Consider the following 20,167-nt stretch of genomic DNA (forward strand, 5'->3'; position numbering starts at 1 on the left):
AACACGCATGAGTGTGTAATTAAGAAAATACAGCAAGGCTGAAAAGAAAAACATCCCAATCCCACACTTTCTGTTCTGTCCCTTTAATAATTCATTTTATTCTTTTTTTTTTTCTTTTTTTTGACAGAGTCAAGTTGAGATTTGATTTTCCCTCCATTTGCAAATACAAATCATTTTCAGAGCTAGTGCCAAGTTGGACTTTTTACACACATATGCTGTCAGACAATTGATTGCTTTATCGGTGAGCACACATGCACTTGAGGCAATCATTACAAAATAGGTTTCAGCATGTATGAGATTCATGAGAGAAGGCTTTGATTTCCAAAGGATCTTCTCCTGCTTCCTAATTCACACTCCTCCAAAAGCATGGATGAAATGAATACATAAATATAATTGCACTCCTGCTAAAAGAACAATTACAAATGTATTGACAAGTCAATGAACAATAAATACTTAATATAGAGGTTAACAAACAATAAATAGTAATAACATGAATAGTTAATTAACCTTTAAAAAAAAAAAAGTATGTACATATGCATTCATAACCATTGGGTGGTGGGTGCTCAGAAACGGCTACATTTGAGTGTGCACACATGCATTCAGATTCACCTCCTGTTTTTTGTGCTGATCAGTTTCATGTGTGTGTGTGCATGCGCCTCACACACACACACACACACACACATACATGCACACACGCACGCACACACACACACACACCCGGATGTGCAGATTGTGCTACAACTTCCATTTGTACACACTCTTGCCTTCTGACCTGTGTTTTTCTTCCATATTTGATACCAGCACAGTAGCAGTCAAAGCAGAGGAGCAGCCACAGCACACAGTATATTTTGACAACTGGGCATGTAAGTTTACATCATGTCCACTGTTCGTTCGTTTATTTATTTATAGTCTGTTCATCTAAGATGTCCATTGTGTACACACGTTTGGTAAACTTGACTATATGACTAATGTCAGAGTGTTCAATCCTTATGTAAAAACAGACACCATGTCAAAGTCTGTTAAGTCCTGCAAGTATACACCATGTCAAAATCTGTTCAGTCCTGTAAGTAAATATACTTGTGTACACCATGTCAAAGTCTGTTCAGTCCAGTATGTAAAGATACTTGTGTACATCATGTCACAGTCTGTTCAGTCCTATAAGTAAACATACCTGTGTACACCATGTCCAAGTCTGTTCAGTCCTGTAAGTAATCATACCTATGTACACCATGTCCAAGTCTGTTCAGTCCAGTATGTAAACATACCTGTGTACACCATGTCCAAGTCTGTTCAGTCCTGTAAGTAAACATACCTGTGTACACAATGTCCAAGTCTGTTCAGTCCAGTATGAAAACATACCTGTGTACACCATGTCCAAGTCTGTTCAGTCCAGTATGAAAACATACCTGTGTACACCATGTCCAAGTCTGTTCAGTCCAGAATGAAAACATACCTGTGTACACCACGTCCAAGTCTGTTCAGTCCAGAAATGTAAATATACCTGTGTATACCATGTCCAAGTCTGTTCAGTCCTATAAGTAAACATACCTGTGTACACCATGTCCAAGTCTGTTCAGTCCTGTAAGTAAACATACCTGTGTACACCATGTCCAGGTCTGTTCAGTCCTATAAGTAAACATACCTGTGTACACCATGTCCAAGTCTGTTCAGTCCTGTAAGTAAACATACCTGTGTACACCATGTCCAAGTCTGTTCAGTCCTGTAAGTAAACATACCTGTGTACACAATGTCTAAGTCTGTTCAGTCCTATAAGTAAACATACCTGTGTACACCATGTCCAAGTCTGTTCAGTCCTGTAAGTAAACATACCTGTGTACACCATGTCCAAGTCTGTTCAGTCCTATAAGTAAACATACCTGTGTACACAATGTCCAAGTCTGTTCAGTCCTGTAAGTAAACATACCTGTGTACACCATGTCCAAGTCTGTTCAGTCCTATAAGTAAACATACCTGTGTACACAATGTCCAAGTCTGTTCAGTCCTGTAAGTAAACATACCTGTGTACACCATGTCCAAGTCTGTTCAGTCCTGTAAGTAAACATACCTGTGTACACCATTTCCAAGTCTGTTCAGTCCTATAAGTAAACATACCTGTGTACACCATGTCCAAGTCTGTTCAGTCCTGTAAGTAAACATACCTGTGTACACCATGTCCAAGTCTGTTCAGTCCAAGCAGAAATACGTGTGCACATCATGTCAATGTCTGTTCAGTCCTGTAAGTAAAACATTTGTGTATGTCATTTGTAAATAAAATAAATCAAGCAAGGGCGTAGCTAATTTTGAGAAAGGAACACACAGACTGGAGGAAAGAGAATATAAATCCAAATATGAATGATCTATTGAGGCTAAGGTCTGGAAACATATACTGACAGGGCTTGAGTAAACAATAGCCAAACTTTAATCAAAACTCAGAAAGGAAACTGTTAATAAAGCAGAGAGAACACACAGAGAGAGAGAGAGAGAGAGAGAGAGAGAGAGACAGAGACAGAGAGAAACAAAGTACAAAATTAAAAATAAAAAAAATATTTGTACATGTGTTTTTGTTAATTGCTGTCAGTAAAAACATAGTGTATATAGGTAAAAATCTATTCAAGATAGCAGATGATGTTGAGAGAGGGAAAGAGCACACAAAAAAAGCATCAAATTAAAAAAAAAAAAAATCCAGCAGTTCAGTTCAAGAACACCCCCCCTGCCCCCACCCCCACCCCCCCAAAAACCAACCATCTTTTAAAATTATGAACAAAATTTTGGCAGACAATCCTGTGATGCTTTATTTTCAGCCGGTGCCTCAGGATGCCAATCTTGACTTCCACTGTCTTTGATCCATAGTGGCCACAGCTTTCCCCAGTTATTTCCTCACTTACAGGATGGGAGACAATTCTGCCCCACCCACAGACACTCTCACCATGTCTGTGAAATCCACAGGCATTAAATCAGTGGGATGGTTTGCTCTGGGTACACGCAAAATAGGTTGGTTTGCTCTGGGTTCACACAAAATGCATCTTGCAGACTGCACATGGTGTTCAGCTTCTGAAAGATTGCTTTTTGTGGCCCACTTAGAAGACTGAATTGTAAATAATGAGAGCCGATGATTAGCAGTCGATAGTAACAGGCATTTATAAAGTAGCGCTGGTTAAAAAGATCAACTGATGGATCAAATAATGCACATATGGGCCAATAATGGATCAAATAAACACAGACAATGCAGTCAACTTTATCTGTGAAGTAGCTGTAATAGACAGATAATACAATGAACAGAACATTGACAAAATCAACAAACGATGTATTTGCCTGACTGAGAAGAAATACCTTCTCACACATTACCCCTCCACCACCCTACTATCTCTCAACACCGTATTATCATCATTATTATTATTATCATTATTTTGTTTGTTTCATACCAGTCAGCCAAGGTTCTTAGGAATCCAACACCTTTCAACTCCCCCCCCACTCCCTCCTACCTCCGCAAAACACGAACACAGTTTTTTTTTTCTCCCAAGCACACAACCAACGGGGCTTAGTTTAATTCCGCCACGACCTGACGATTCGCCATACTGCAAGTCCTGTGATTGGTTTCACGACAAATAAATTGAGTTCTGACTTCACTGTCCATCGCTTTACCACGCTGTCCTGCACACACGAGGGGCGACAACTACAAACCAGGTTTCAACATGTATGAGATTCATGAGACAAAGTTTCTGGTTTCGAATTAATCTCGCTCCCTAATTCACGTCCACCCCCCCACCTCCCACCCATCTCCCCGACCCCAAGGAAAAAAAAAAGAAAAAAAGAAAAAAAAAGAAGACACGAATAAGGTCTGGCCAAAGAAAAGAAAACAAAACAAACAAAAAACAACCGACTTCCGACAGCGACATACGCACAGGCAAGCCTTAATGAACGATAAACAGATAACCTGCAAACTTCACACACACACACACACACACACACACACAAAGAAGAAAAAAACCCCAACAACCAGAAGTTAAGAACCATTACGTAAAAGCAGGTATGTATACAGTCCCCGGCGATGCATCTCTGGCTTTGATTAAAAGCAAACATTTTTAGAGCACACATCAAGTCCGTAGCTTTGACACGGCACGTGCACACACAGGAGTGGATTAACACAACCACATTTCAGCATGTATGAGATTCATGAAAGGCTCCGAGAAAAAAACAATTAATCTTAGCGCTCTTAATTGGAAAAAAAAAAAAAAAAAAAAAAAAAAAAATCAGTCTTTTCTCCCTCTCTCTCTCTTTTGCCCTGCCCATCTCATGCTCTTTCCGTCGTCCTAGCCTAGTACATGACTTCTGTCCAAAGATGACTGCGCAGAATGAACATCTACCTATTTACCTACCTGCCTATCTATAATATATATTTTGAAAGCATCCACAATACGTTTTATCAACGTCACTTTAATATTTTACAAAAATGTCTTCTGAATTCTTACACCGGTTTTAGCAGGACCCCCCTCCCCCCACCACCCCCTCCACTACCTCTTCCCCTCCCCCCCTCTTTTCCCAGGCCCCGAGTTCATTTGTCCTAAAACGGTGAAACGACGAACATCTATAGGTGAATAATTACACCTTTCTCCAAAACACCCACCAGCCATTCAGGCATTAACTCACCCAGTACGGCCAGTCCTCTCTTCTCCTCTACACAGACCCCTCGGATGTCCAGTGGGTGTCTGAATGACCCAACCTTTAGCTTCCGTCGTCAGAATTGTGGTATTCTTTGTCAACATTTACGTCTTCAGTATAAGAGCCTTCCGCTTGCAATATTTTGATCGTAATTGGGGTGAAACGCTGTTAACGTCGTCTCTTTCGCCGTTCGTATGGAAAGAATTAACATGTGAATGTATGTCCCACGTTCCACGTTATAGTGATAGTTCCACGTTCTGCATCAGACACCAACACTCGGGATGATGCAGGAGGGTAGTGGTCAATTTCAACGTTCCCTGTCTGTACCCTCCACCCCACCCCCGCCACCCCTTTCCCCCCTTAGGCCAAATGGGTGGGCTGAATCTGAGACTGAATCAAGGTACATGTTGGTGAGCATGCAGTTGTTATTGCCGGAATGCGTAACAGCCACCGAACACTTTTCTCTGTCTGTGTTTTGAGCCACAAAATTCTTTATTGTGCCATCATTTCCATAACCGCGTGCACGTAGGCCTACACACACACACACTCTCTCTCTCTCTCCCCTCTTCTTTGTCTACCAGCCTGTCGAAAGGTATCTTTACGTTTGTTGCACGAATGGTTACACACTTAAAAACAATTCTTTTGTTTCATTATAATTTATATGTTTTCGTGGTTAACAAATCTCTTCGTAACCCGGTGTATGCACAGGCATATAATATGTTGAAAGCATGGCTTAGATTTGTCCCCATAGTCTTTTTGTGCAGTCAACACTACATAGCCTACTGATAGCATGGAAAAGAAAGCAATGGAAATGATTCTATTCAGTTTCTGTACATTTTGTGATGCAGGCATGGGTTAAGCTTCTGTGAAATGCCAAACAAAATAATGCATATTCAAACCCATTCAAAAATATATCCACAAATTTATGATATATACCAGAACAGTTACCCGTGACTGAATGATTCTTTTGAATAAATCGCCATCAGTCTTGTGATTTGATAGTCGCATTGTGCTGTGCTGTGTCAGTTGTCCTGTGCTCTCTCTGTGTGTTCGTCTTCAGTTTAACGTCTTTCCACTTGAAGTGATATAAGACGGAAAAAACAACAACAAAAAACAAAAACAAAAAAAAACCCCGTGGGGGTAGGGGTTGTGGGAGGGGGGTGGGGGTAAAAGTGTGTGTATGTGTGGAGGGTGAATAGGGAGAGACAACGCTAGGGAAAATGGAAACGTTATAAACGCCAACATCAAACAACTATAACAAATATCCTATTGGACTACGCAGCAAACCTCCTGCAACCGCAGATAACATATTGGAATTGTTAATAACACATTCAAAAGAACTTTTGGTGAAGTGTGTGTGTGTGTGTGTGTGTGTGTGTGTGTGTGTGTGTGTGTGCGCGCGCGCGCGTCTGTGTGTACGTGCGTGCATGTGTGTGCGTGAGTGTATGTGTGTGTGTGTGTGTGTGATTTATGTGTGTGCATGTGAATGTGCGTGCGTGCGTGCGTGCGCGCGCGCCGTGTGTGTGTGTGTGTGCGCGCGCCAAAGGACAAATGCTCCCAACCACCGCCACGGCCAAAGGCAAAGGACCATTTCTTCCAGCTACAAAACACAGCAAAAGGAAACTACAACCACAAACACGGCAAAAGGAAAAAGGACATAGGACCATTCCTTCTACCCACGAACACCAACAAAGTCCTGAGACAACACTCACCACAAGTTGGCTTTCCAGCCCCCCCCCCCCTCCCCAACCACTTATCCCCAGACTGGCAATTATCTGCACCGTCTCTGCACACTCAAGCAGCCAGAAACACCATGTCACATTGCAGCATGCATGAGATTCATGGGAACAAGGCACCAGGACTTTTGAGTCAACCTTTCTCACTCCCCGGTATTTCGCCACCCCCCAAATGCATGAACAGCATGAATAACGCCAGTCCTGCCCACAGCACTTGTCACTGACCAGCTGCACGAAGAGCAACAACTGAAGCATGCAGCTGTGACCAACAGACAGATTGTCTGTTGCACGCATAAAACGGAGAAAAAGCTACAGTGCAGTTCTGGAGGATGGTTCACTTGAAATGGCTATGGGATTTCGTTATGACCCCCCCACGGCTAGTTTTTCCCCCATCACACACAAACTCAATGGAAACAGACTTTTGTCTAAGCGGTTCTCCCATCAACACCCATTCACAAACATCAGCAAATACATACGCACAATTAGTAAAAATGACGTGGGGAAAGTACAGTATGAATAGTTTTTGTCTGTATCAATTCCCATTATCAAAAATAGACAACAAATCGTGTGGAAGGGGAGGGGGTAGGGGTAGGGGTGGGGGTGGGGGGGGGGATGGGAGAGGTTTGTGAGTGTGTGGGCAAGGTATATGTGGGTGGGTGAGTGTAAGAGTTTTTGTATGTGTCTGCGCAGCTTAAAACGATAAGCATTCTGGTGTCATATTAGCTAACATTAAACACAAAATGATACTGAAATTAAACTGACGAAATTAAAAAGTAAAACAAACAAAAAAAACAACACCACAAAACAAACCCAGATGACTGAAACAAATGAAAATTAGCCTTTAGATAATGAAATACTTCTGGGAAAAAAAAAGTTTGAAAATGACTGAAAATAAATCAGTGATTAATAAATGACTAAAGAAATAAATAAACGAGTAAATTATAAATAAATAAATAAATATCCAAATCCAACCCCAGACAGTTCAGTTACTCAAGGAGGCGTCACTGCGCTCGGACAAATCCATATACAGGGACTACAGGAAAATTTACCTTCTTTCCCCGCACTACCAGTTGCCTGAGGCAATATCAGCCGGCTCGGCGGAGAGACTCCAATGCTCCTTCTGCCCCCACCCCACCCCTCTCCCACAACACAACAGCAAACCGGAACCTTTGTAAATGCCAGAATCTTCAACTTGATGAAGGCGGGCAGATACGAAACAAGTAGACATAATAAATACACTGCACCACATCTGCTGAGAAGATGCCCGACCAGCGGCGTAACCCAACGCGTCAGGACAAGAACGAAAAGTTCTCTCATCATAACCACCGACCACATTCTATCACGGGAACTGTCACTTTCACCACAGCCAAAAATGGAAATCACCGTGTTCTCTCTTTCCACTACAGACAGTAACAAAGTTACCTCACAACTTTCACTTCGCACGGACTGTCCATTTCTTTATCACGATGCGCGCGCACACAAAGGGCGACTTCCGCAAAAGCTGGTTTCAGCAGGTATGAGGTTCATGAGAGGAAGCTCTTTCCGAATTATTCCTCTCCATCTCTCTTATCTCACCTGCCACAGGATCCAATAGCTGCACGATTACATGAATTACTGAGGGTCAGTGAACTTGCACCAGTTACATATTAACCGACAAATAACCAGCTACGTACTTTTGAAATCGCAGACGCACTGACACAAGCTATTAATTAACTCACTCAGTACGGCCAGTCCTCTCTTCTCCTCTACACAGACCCCTCGGATGTCCAGTGGGTGTCTATGACCCAACCTAAAGCTTCCGTCGTCAGAATTGTGGTATTCTTTGTCAACATTCACCTCTTCAGTGTAAGAGCCTTCCGCTTGTAATATTTTGATGGTTGTAATTGGGGTGAAACGCTGTTAACGTCGTCTCTTTCGCCGTTCGTATGGAGAGAGTTAAAAGCACCATCAAAGTCGTTACGCTGGGTGTGTGGAACTGAAATGATTGACCATCACTGTTTGCCCAGATCAGAATCCCCTGTCCTTCGTTGTGCTGAAGACTTATTGTCATTATTTTCACTTTAATAATAATTATTATTATCATCATTACTATCATCATTATCAGTAGTAGTAGTAGAAGTAGTAGCAGTAGTAGTATTACTAGTAGCAGTTTTAATTGTTTTACACTGAGGTGAAAGCGATGGATTTCAGTCATAGCCGGCCGGCCACAGTATCAGAACACATATGGATATTTGACTAAGATGTCAAACTGATATGGTTGGTTCCACTTTTCTTTCTATTCTATAAAACAACAACAAACAACGAATAACAGTATGCCAATAAGAATTGATTTTTAAATAGCTGTCTGAAAGACAATGACGCCGGTCCCTCATTAGTTTTCAATACACACATGGCGACCAGTGAACACTGAAGAAAGCGTGATTCTTGTTAGGGAGGGGGAGAAAACCTCTTCACAACCTCTGTCAAAACTTCTCTTTCCGAATGTTGTTCAGCTCACAGCAACAACAAATCCTAAAATTCACGAACATCACGATAAGTTATTCGGGGGGGGGGGGGGGGGGGGGGACACAAACAACAGGTCTCACAGGTGCTTGGAGGCGACACAAAATACAGGCTGTTTGTCAAAGAAACGAAGTATGTCGTTTCGTTTCAGCTGTTTGCCTCTCAATTTGTGTTTAAATAATTTTTAGTTTCTGTTTTACGGACGGGGATGGGAAGGAAGGAAGCAGTTTGATACAGTTTTCTGTTTGTTACACTGTCAGACCACCACACTCTCAGTCCTCTGCTGAACTATGAATGGGACTGGGAAATTGGGGAGAGAAGGTCGGCTCTGCACGCACACACACACACACACACACTTCAAAAAGACTTTTACAGTTTCAACTCGTTGTTCCCCTCACCCCCCCCAGCCTACACTTCACAAGTCTAGGGTTCTGCACCTGTCTGTCTTTTAGCTCCTCATGAATATTCATTCATTCATTCATTCTTCTTCTTCTGCGTTCATGGGCTGCAACTCCCACGTTCACTCGTATGTACACGAGTGGGCTTTTACGTGTATGACCGTTTTTACCCCGCCATGTCGGCCGGGCAGCCATACTCCGCTTTTGGGGGTGTGCATGCTGGGTATGTTCTTGTTTCCATAACCCACCAATCGCTGACATGGATTACAAGATCTTTAATGTGCATATTTGATCTTCTGCTTGCGTAAACACACGAAGGGGGTTCAGGTACCAGCAGGTCTGCACATATGTTGACCTAGGAGATCGGAAAAATCTCCACCCTTTCACCCACCAGGCGCCGTTTTTGAGATTCGAACCCGGGATCCTCAGATTGAAAGTCCAACGCTTTAACCACTCTGCTGTTGCGCCCGTCGAATATTCATTAAAACCTCCTGGGACAAAGCGCATGCTTTTTTTTGGTGTTAGACCTCACCAATGGAATACTGACACCATTGCACAGTTTGCTTTTGCATCCACGCCTTCCAAAACAGCAGCAAGAACAACAACAACAACACTTAAAACACCGAGGGAAAACAAACAGACAAACAAAAAACCCCAGCGAAACAGTTCACAGCAAAAATGAAAATTAATACCTTCCTTGCTACAAATCAACCATCTGTCTCCCGGCCCATCCCTTCCCACCCCATCTCCCTGCCACCCCTTTCCTCATATTACCTCCACCCCTTCTACACACACACACACACACACACACACACACACACACACCCCTACAAACGACCAGACATCAACAATGAAGGATAACAAGGCCGTAAGGCCGTTGGCAACAAAACATTTCTCAGCTTCTTTTGCTCTGATTGCGTAATGGATGGAGGAACACTACCGCGACCTTTCCAAACACAACACACACACACACCCATTCACCGAGAAGAAGCAAAACAAGAACCGAGTTGACAGCAAACACCTTCCCTGAACCTCGCTTAGCCACCTTGCCCCCACCACTCCCCTCCCCACCCGCCCTGCACCCCGACTGAAAAAGACAAAAGGACAGAGGCCTCCAACAAGGAAGTCTAACAAGGTCGTTAGCACACCATTGCCATCTTTCTGCAGAAAAGGGACGAGGCAAAACATGTTGCTGTTTGCTGATGTGTCTGGATGGGGGAAGCGTGGGTGACGACCATACAGTGTCGGCCATAGTTATAGTCGTGAAGAAAACAAACAAACAAAAAACGGTGAGAAATGAAAAAGTGACAAACTGCATACACATTCACGCTCGCGCGCACGCACACACACACACACACACATAATTATACAGACAAAAGAACACACACACACACATAATTATACAGACAAAAGAACACACACACACACACACAAACACACACGCACAGAGGCAGACACACACACAGGGAAACAGAAACACACAAACAAACAAAGAAAAAACAAACAAACAAAAAATAAAACGCACCTGGCAATTTTGTTTTCTTGATAATAATGTGACACACGACAGTTCGATTCTAGTCATTAAAACAGTAAAACAGTACAATACAATATAATACAATACAATGCACACTACAGTTACAACTCTGAACCACACTGTTCCCCTCTCACGCCGCTTCACACACACAAAGGGCCAGAACTGCTGTAGAAAATGTGACACCCCCCCCCTGACGACAGCATGAGGAGAGTTTGTCAAAACTGCCACACATTGAACACAAACTGCCCAGCTTTCCAGTGTCACCAGCAGACAGAATCAACAGGACAGTGACCCACGTACCTTCAGACACACTCTGAACACTCACCAGCAAGAGACAGGTGCCCACACACGACTATCCGTTCCGTACGGCTGAGTCGGATTTCCCGAACCTCATGCGAACAGATGCGTGCAGTGTTGCACGATTCAATCGAACTGAGTTAGGCTGCCTACATGGCGGGGTAATAGTATCAGTAACTCAAGAAGGCGTCACTGTGTTCGGACAAATCCATATACGCTACAAGCAAACGGTTACATACGCAAAAAGTTTCGTCTCTGCGTGAGTGTGTGTGTGTGTGTGTGTGTGTGTGTGTGTGTGTGTGTGTGCGTGACTGAAACTCGACTGAACGACACTGGTAACGAATAATGAGCGTCAAAAGGCCAGCTCTCTACCCAGGTAGGCAGCCTGTTGGTGAAATGTTTGAAAAGCGCCCGGAGCTTGGTCTCTGACCGAGGATAGGCGCTTTCTGAATGTCCGTGTCACCATCATGATGGGATTCATTTATTTGAAACAGACCACAGATTTTGGACAGGACTGGTTGAAACGGGACTCCGTCAGCAAGGTGTAAACGTTTTAAGCGGAGCACGATCTGTTCAAGATTACGGCAATCCGCCTGAACCACAGTGGAAGGACACAGTGGGCACCTCACCTCAACTATACTACCTGAAAAGTTCACAGTTCGCAGTCCTGGTCACGTCAAAGCTCGGCAAAGTGTTCTTCTTCCAGTATTAATCAGACGTACATATGTACATAAAAAACCCAAAACGTTTTCAGTAAAAATCTTCCTTCGTGTTGTAAAAAAAAAGGTATGTAACGATCTAAAAAAAAACCACACCAAAAAACAAAAAAACACAAAAGCAAAAAAAAAAAAAAAAAAAAAAAAAAAGATCCCCCATTTCCCCCCCAAAGAAGAAAAACGAACAGAAAAAAACAGCATGTCATGACAAAGTTTCGCAGTGACACTGTGAGACAAGTGACTGGCAGGACTTCCATATCAGCCCCCAAGTCCGGAAAAAAAGAAAGAAAGGTCGTTGACAAATTTTTCTCAGTTATATTGAGTAGTAGACATATCCCCCCCCCCCCGCACCCCCCCCCCCCCAACCAAAAAAAAAAAAAAAAAAATTCAATCGGTGTCATAGACAGCTATGCCCAGTTGCGGACCAGTCTCCCATTGCCTAAAAGAAAGAGACAAAATGGAAAAAAAAAAAAAAAAAAAAAATCGTCGTTGGCGAAGAAGTAGTTAGAAGTCGTACAAAAAGATGTCCAGCGGCACGTGATGTGTCGCTACGCAAGATTAAAAAAAAAAAGAAGAAAAAAAAGGAAAACAGAATAAAAACGGTTCCCCTAACGTCATACAATAGTGATGGCGTTGTTTGCAGAACTGCCCCCGTCCCTGTTCTGGGGTGGGGGGGGACCCCCTGACTTGTGGATCACCTTGTACAGCCCTGTGTCTGCTGCCTCGCTGCCGGCGGGTCCCCCCCGCATGGCGGCCACGCCCCCCAGACCACCCCCAACCCCCAGGCGCGTTCCCCGACTGGCGGCGCCGACGTTGTTGCTGAAAGTGTTCAGGGGGAGGAGCGGGGGAGGAGGGTAGGGGGGAAGGGAGGAGGTAGAGTTGCAGGATGGGGCCGGGGGGTAGGCGTGGGGGGGATAGGAGGGCCGGTGGAGCGGGGACGTGGTGTGGGTGGGGACGGGGGCGTAGCTGTAGCTGCTGGCGGCAGTGGGTGTGTGTGGGGTGTGGGGTGTGTGGGCGGGGGACCTGGACAGGGTACCGCTCGGCGCCTTCCTCTGGCCCGCCTCCTCCTCCTCCTCCTCCTCTTCCCCCCCACCACCACCACCGACCCCTCTCATCATCATCATCATTCCCCCCGTGTAGCTGGCGCCGCCCCCTCCTCCTCCCCCTCCACCCTGGGAGGACATGAGGGAGTCAGTCTCGGGGTCAAGGTCGCCACACGTCCTGCGCGCCTCCCGCTCCAGTTTGCGGCTCAGCTTGGCCTCGTCCTGGTCCTCCTCATCCACCCCCGCCCCCTGGCCTCCCGTCCCCCTGCCCCCCGCTCCCCCCCGCCCCTCCTCGCGCAGTTTCCGGATTCGCACGCGCTGGTAATAGACGGCGGCGAAGATGAGGAGGTTGAGGAAGAGCAGTGTGCAGCCCACCGCCACCGTGATGCTCAGAGAGTTGGTGAACCCCATCCCTCCTCCTCCCCCCACCACCCCGGCCTCCCCTCCCCGACCCGTCTCCCCACCACCACCCACCCTCCCCGCCGGCACCGTGCTCCCGGCCTCCCCCTCCGACGTCACCGAGTCTCCGCCCGCCACGTCATCGGAGGTGGTGTCGTCATCGCCGTCATCATCTTCATCGTCATCGCGGCGCACGCTGCCGTGGCTTCGGGGGTCGTATCGCTCCCCGCTGGGCGGCGCCCCGTTATGGTCCTCCCCCATCCACAGGGAGGTGGTGGGGGCGTTGTCCGGGGGGTAGGCCAGGGTGGGGGACAGGGGCGGCGTGGGGGGCGGGGAGGGGAAAGCGGCGCCCAGGGATGGCAGGAGGCGGTGGAAGTCGTCGAAGGTGGAGCGGTTGTCGTGGTGGTTGAGGAGGTGGGAGGCGGGGTCCGAACCGTCGGCCACGTTGATCTTGGGGATGAGGTCCAGCCACAGGGCCAGCTTCTGGCCGCGGTAGTGGTGTCGGACTGCAGGCCTCCGACCTGGGGACACACACACACACACACACACACACACACACACACACACACACACACACACAGAGTTAACATCGTCACATCAGCATGTAGGATAGTATGATAACCAGTCGTGTCCGACTATGACCATCAGAACAGCAGAGGACGCAACTGCTGTCCCAAATATCTGGGCTAGAGTTTGATTATAGTGGGGGTAAGGGTGTCTTGCCCAAGTTACACCTCCACTCTCTGGGCCAAGAGGGTTTTAGAACAGTCGGCGTTGGGATGGTCCCCAAAGGCCAACTAGCCCTCAAGGCTGCGCGCAAACATCTTTGTAATCTTGCCTTCTAGTTTGTGAGTCATAGCCCTTCACAAAAGAATAAGCTGTAAATGATTTCCCACTGCAATGGAGAAACCAATGAGCATACAGCTCTCACTTTGCTGTTGGCCCAACTGTGATAAAAACTTAGCATTCGGTTCAAATCAGCATAGACTGACATTAGCACACAGTCAGGCCAACAGCACAGTGAGAGCTGAATGGTCAATCGTTTCTCAGCTGCAGTGGTAATTAATTTATTTACAGCTTAGTCTTTTATGAAGTGGTATGACTCGCAAACTAGAAGACAAGGTTTCGCGGTCTCTTAGTGCTGCAGCCTTGGGGGCTAGCTGGCTGGCCTTTGGGAACCATCCTAAGGCCGACTGCCCTAAAGCTCTCTTCGCCGACAGAGTGGGGATGTAACATCGGCAAGACATTCTCCGCTTTAACCAGATTCTTTGCCAGATAATTGAAACTAAAGTTGCCTTCCCACTTTCATAGACCGACACTGCTGACTATCATACACATTGTCACATCATTAGGAACACGTGACACCCCCACCCCCACCCCTGCCCCGTTCCAGGACTCAGCCCCTCCAACGGGGAAATCCTGACAACGCCAGCACCCCAGCACTGAACTACCTGGTCTCCACGATGCCAGGCAGCAGGGGGCTCAACTCAGAAGAAAGGTCACAGTAAAAAAAAAAAAAAAAAAATGATGATGATATGGATACTATAAGTACAGCGCCTTTCCTCGGTTAGTCCAAGCGGTAAGCGTTTTACAGACACCGAGCCATTTGCACAAGCTGCCCACTTAGGTAGAGCCGAGAGAGAGCTGCCTGCAGGCACTTGTCATTCGTTCCTCTCTCTCTCTCTCTCTCTCTCTCACACACACACACAAGCCAACCAACAAACAAGGCAGAGGGGAAAGATAGGAACTGACTCATCTGCATGTACTGCTGCGTGGTCTTGTCGTACTTGGGCCAGCGGAGCCCCATGAAGCGGTTGTGAACCTTGCCCCCGTGGATGGAGCTCTGGTTGCGGGGCATGTTGGGATTGCTGTGGACACACACACAGGGCACTGAGGGTAAGGATTGCTGTGGACACACAGGGCACTGATGGTAAGGATTGCTGTGGACACACAGGGCACTGAGGGTAAGGATTGCTGTGGACACACAGGGCACTGAGGGTAAGGATTGCTGTGGGCACACACAGGGCACTGAGGGTAAGGATTGCTGTGGACACACACAGGGCACTGAGGGTAAGGATTGCTGTGGACACACAGGGCACTGAGGGTAAGGATTGCTGTGGACACACACAGGGCACTGAGGGTAAGGATTGCTGTGGACACACACAGGGCACTGAGGATAAGGATTGCTGTGGACACACACAGGGCACTGAGGGTAAGGATTGCTGTGGACACACAGAGGGCACTGAGGGTAAGGATTGCTGTGGACACACACAGGGCACTGAGGGTAAGGATTGCTGTGGACACACAGAGGGCACTGATGGTAAGGATTGCTGTGGAAACACACAGGGCACAAAGGGTAAGGATTGCTGTAGAAACACAGGGCACTGAGGGTAAGGATTGCTGTGGACACACAGGGCACTGAGGGTAAGGATTGCTGTGGGCACACACAGGGCACTGAGGGTAAGGATTGCTGTGGACACACACAGGGCACTGAGGGTAAGGATTGCTGTGGACACACAGGGCACTGAGGGTAAGGATTGCTGTGGACACACACAGGGCACTGAGGATAAGGATTGCTGTGGACACACACAGGGCACTGAGGGTAAGGATCGCTGTGGGCACACACAAGGCACTGAGGGTAAGGATTGCTGTGGGCACACACAGGGCACTGAGGATAAGGATTACTGTGGACACACAGAGGGCACTGAGTGTGTTGCTGCTGCCATGTTCACGGAAGCATGGTCATCAGCATACATCATTCTGATGATGATGATGATGATGACAATAATGATGGTGATGACGATAATAACGATGATGATGATGATGATGATGATGATGATGATGATAAATAACAATGATGATGACGATGATTACAACAACAAGAACAACAACAGCAACAATATTGATAATAATGGTGATGATGATGATGATGGGTTGGTGGTGATGGTAGTGGTGGTGACGACGATGATGATGATGATGATGATGACGACGACGACGACAACAACAGCAACATTTTAAAAAACAAAAAGAAGACACTACTACCACCACTACTGCTGCTGCTGCTGATAAATATCACGATAATAATAGTATCAGAAACAATATAAGAATAATGACAATATTCATGATGATAATATACTCATCGTGCTTGATTAATCTTGCACAACATACTTCAGAACGCAGCACACGCTGTTCCCACAACCCAGGCACCATCACCTCACACTCACAAACATCGACTCTCTCTCTCTCTCTCTCACACGACAGAAAATTGGTTCCGAGGAAGCTAAGAAAGGAGTTACGGAGGCGACATAGGGAACTCCACACTGAAGTAGAGCAGCAGTTTCAGACAGGGGAGAATGGTAGATGCATGGGATGGGGAGGGGTTAACTCTCTCCATACGAATGGCGAAAGAGACGACGTTAACAGCGTTTCATCCCAATTACCATCATCAAAATATTGCAAGCGGAACGCTCTAATACTGAAGAGGTGAATGTTGACAAAGAAAACCATAATTCTGACGACGGAATCTAAAGGTTGGGTCATTGAGACACCCACTGGACATCCGAGGGGTCTGTGTAGAGGAGAAGAGAGGGCTGGCCGTACTGAGTGAGTTAAAAGCGCTCACTGGAGAAATGGAAAAAAAAAAAAGAAAAAGAAAGAAAACAGTCGCTTTCAAACGAAAAGCGCAGAAAATCAGCTGATGGGTGATTTATATTGTAAGTTTGAAAGGATTGATGTGGGAGCAGAAGTGGATGGTGTGACGTCACAGCTACAGGTACAAATCAGAGACAGAACCGTTGTGTAAGTGGATAGTGTGACGTCACAGTTACAGGGACAAATCAGAGACAGGAACGCTGTGTAAGTGGATAGTGTGACGTCACAGCTACAGGGATAAATCAGACAGAACCGTTGTGTAAGTGGATAGTGTGACGTCACAGCTACAGGGATAGATCAGAGAATCGTTAAGTGGACAGTGTGACGTCACAGCTACAGGGATAAATCAGACAGAACCGTTGTGTAAGTGGATAGTGTGACGTCACAGCTACAGGGACAATGCAGAGATAGAACCGTTGTGTAAGTGGATAGTGTGACGTCACAGCTACAGGGACAATGCAGAGACAGAACCGTTGTGTAAGTGGATAGTGTGACGTCACAGCTACAGGGACAATGCAGAGATAGAACCGTTGTGTAAGTGGATAGTGTGACGTCGCAGCTACAGGGACAATGCAGAGATAGAACCGTTGTGTAAGTGGATAGTGTGACGTCACAGCTACAGGGACAATGCAGAGACAGAACCGTTGTGTAAGTGGATAGTGTGACGTCACAGCTACAGGGACAATGCAGAGATAGAACCGTTGTGTAAGTGGATAGTGTGACGTCACAGCTACAGGGACAATGCAGAGATAGAACCGTTGTGTAAGTGGATAGTGTGACGTCACAGTTACAGGGACAATGCAGAGACAGAACCGTTCTGTAAGTGGATAGTGTGACGTCATAGCTACAGGGACAATGCAGAGATAGAACCGTTGTGTAAGTGGATAGTGTGACGTCACAGCTACAGGGACAATGCAGAGATAGAACCGTTGTGTAAGTGGATAGTGTGACGTCACAGTTACAGGGACAATGCAGAGACAGAACCGTTGTGTAAGTGGATAGTGTGCCGTCATAGCTACAGGGACAACGCAGAGACAGAACCGTTGTGTAAGTGGATAGTGTGACGTCACAGTTACAGGGACAATGCAGAGACAGAACCGTTGTGTAAGTGGATAGTGTGACGTCACAGCTACAGGGACAATGCAGAGATAGAACCGTTGTGTAAGTGGATAGTGTGACGTCGCAGCTACAGGGACAATGCAGAGATAGAACCGTTGTGTAAGTGGATAGTGTGACGTCACAGCTACAGGGACAATGCAGAGATAGAACCGTTGTGTAAGTGGATAGTGTGACGTCACAGCTACAGGGACAATGCAGAGACAGAACCGTTGTGTAAGTGGATAGTGTGACGTCACAGCTACAGGGACAATGCAGAGATAGAACCGTTGTGTAAGTGGATAGTGTGACGTCACAGCTACAGGGACAATGCAGAGATAGAACCGTTGTGTAAGTGGATAGTGTGACGTCACAGTTACAGGGACAATGCAGAGACAGAACCGTTGTGTAAGTGGATAGTGTGACGTCATAGCTACAGGGACAATGCAGAGATAGAACCGTTGTGTAAGTGGATAGTGTGACGTCACAGCTACAGGGACAATGCAGAGATAGAACCGTTGTGTAAGTGGATAGTGTGACGTCACAGTTACAGGGACAATGCAGAGACAGAACCGTTGTGTAAGTGGATAGTGTGACGTCATAGCTACAGGGACAACGCAGAGATAGAACCGTTGTGTAAGTGGATAGTGTGACGTCACAGCTACAGGGACAATGCAGAGATAGAACCGTTGTGTAAGTGGATAGTGTGACGTCACAGTTACAGGGACAACGCAGAGACAGAACCGTTGTGTAAGTGGATAGTGTGACGTCACAGCTACAGGGACAACGCAGAGACAGAACCGTTGTGTAAGTGGATAGTGTGACGTCACAGCTACAGGGACAATGCAGAGATAGAACCGTTGGTCAGGGCTTTCATGCCCTTAGCCTCCCACCTCCCCCAGCTTCCCACCCTCCTCTCCATCTTATGTCAAAGAATTTTTTTTTTTTAAAATTTTTTTTTTACAGTCCAAAAAGTTGCCTTTCGTCTCCCTACTGTGTGACAATTACTGCCCAGGCATTGTATGACTGATGTCCTGATTTGTGGCCCTGACACCGTGCCCTCTATGTTCATGTGGCCATTTTCTTCTACCCCGCTGTGCCACGCCCCCCTCCCCCGCACTGCCCCATCACTCACCTCCCCCCCCCCCCCCACCCCGACACTTTCTCCTTCAATTCGCCGTCCGGAAGCCAGAGAAAGTTGGACAGATTGTCAGGGCACGTAACTCTGTCTGTCTGGGGGGGGGCGGGGGGGGGGGGGGGGGGGGGGGGACAAGCAGACATTGTCACATTTGTCTGGAGGGGGATGGGGAAAACATTGCCAAATTTGTCTGCAGAAGGAAAAAAAAAAAGCCTCTGAAAAGTTATGTTAGGAAGACAAAACGGTCGTCTGGCCTGAGTGGGGTAGGCCTGGAAAAGCAGAAAAAAGTCTCTCTCTCTCTCTCTCTCTCTCTCTCTCTCTCTCTCTCTCTCTCTCTGTGGCAGTTTGTCCACAATATGATATTCTAAGAAAGAAATACTTATTCAAGCGTATGCAAAATTTCATGGATTCCCCTATTACCCCACTTGCTTCAAAACGTCAACAGCATTTTGAGAAGAGGTGTGGCGATGTTTATTTCTTATACGTTACAACAGAGAGCGGAAAGCTCTCAGTCTTCAATGAAAGTCATGTTTCTAAATTGCCTTCAGCGTGTTCAGTTGTTATTCAGTTTGGTTATTGTATGAGTTTATTCTTTGTAAATTTTGTCGTTCATCTAACTCAAGGTTTGGTTTTCATAATTGTGTGTGTGTGTGTGTGTGTGTGTGTGTGTGTGTGTGTGTGTGTGTGTGTGTGTGTGTGTGTGTTTGTGTACAACACGTGCAGCCATATGCATACAGGTCGGTGACCTTACACAAAAATTCTTGCGGTCTTGCGTTCTCTCTCTCCCTCTCTCCATCTCTCCCCTTCTCTCCCCCCTCCATCTCTCCCCCTCTCCCTCTTTCCATCTCTACCACTCTCCATCTCTCCCTCTGTCCCTCTCTCCATCTCCCCACCTCTCCCTCTCTTCCCCTCTCTCCCCTGCGTGAACTCCCCTCCTGCCCACCCCCCTGAAGGTAACGAGGCTTGCAGGCTTCGTGTCCCTTAAAGGGTGTATCACGT

The 20,167-nt window shown here is 46.4% G+C and overlaps 1 protein-coding gene across 1 annotated transcript in view; it reads right to left on the reverse strand.

Moving 5' to 3' along the window:
- Positions 1-12,456: 12,456 nt before the first annotated feature.
- The window catches only part of LOC143288734 (neuroligin-2-like), a 521,679-nt gene continuing 513,968 nt past the window's right edge, over positions 12,457-20,167 (reverse strand). Inside the window, exons 8-10 of the mRNA XM_076597360.1 lie at positions 15,037-15,152; positions 13,025-13,805; positions 12,457-12,817 (exon numbers count right to left, since the gene is read on the reverse strand). Coding sequence (XP_076453475.1) covers positions 12,457-12,817; positions 13,025-13,805; positions 15,037-15,152 — 1,258 coding nt within the window. The remainder of the gene's footprint in view (positions 12,818-13,024; positions 13,806-15,036; positions 15,153-20,167) is intronic.

Source organism: Babylonia areolata, chromosome 13 (assembly GCF_041734735.1).
Source record: "Babylonia areolata isolate BAREFJ2019XMU chromosome 13, ASM4173473v1, whole genome shotgun sequence".
Lineage (NCBI taxonomy): Eukaryota > Metazoa > Mollusca > Gastropoda > Neogastropoda > Buccinidae > Babylonia > Babylonia areolata.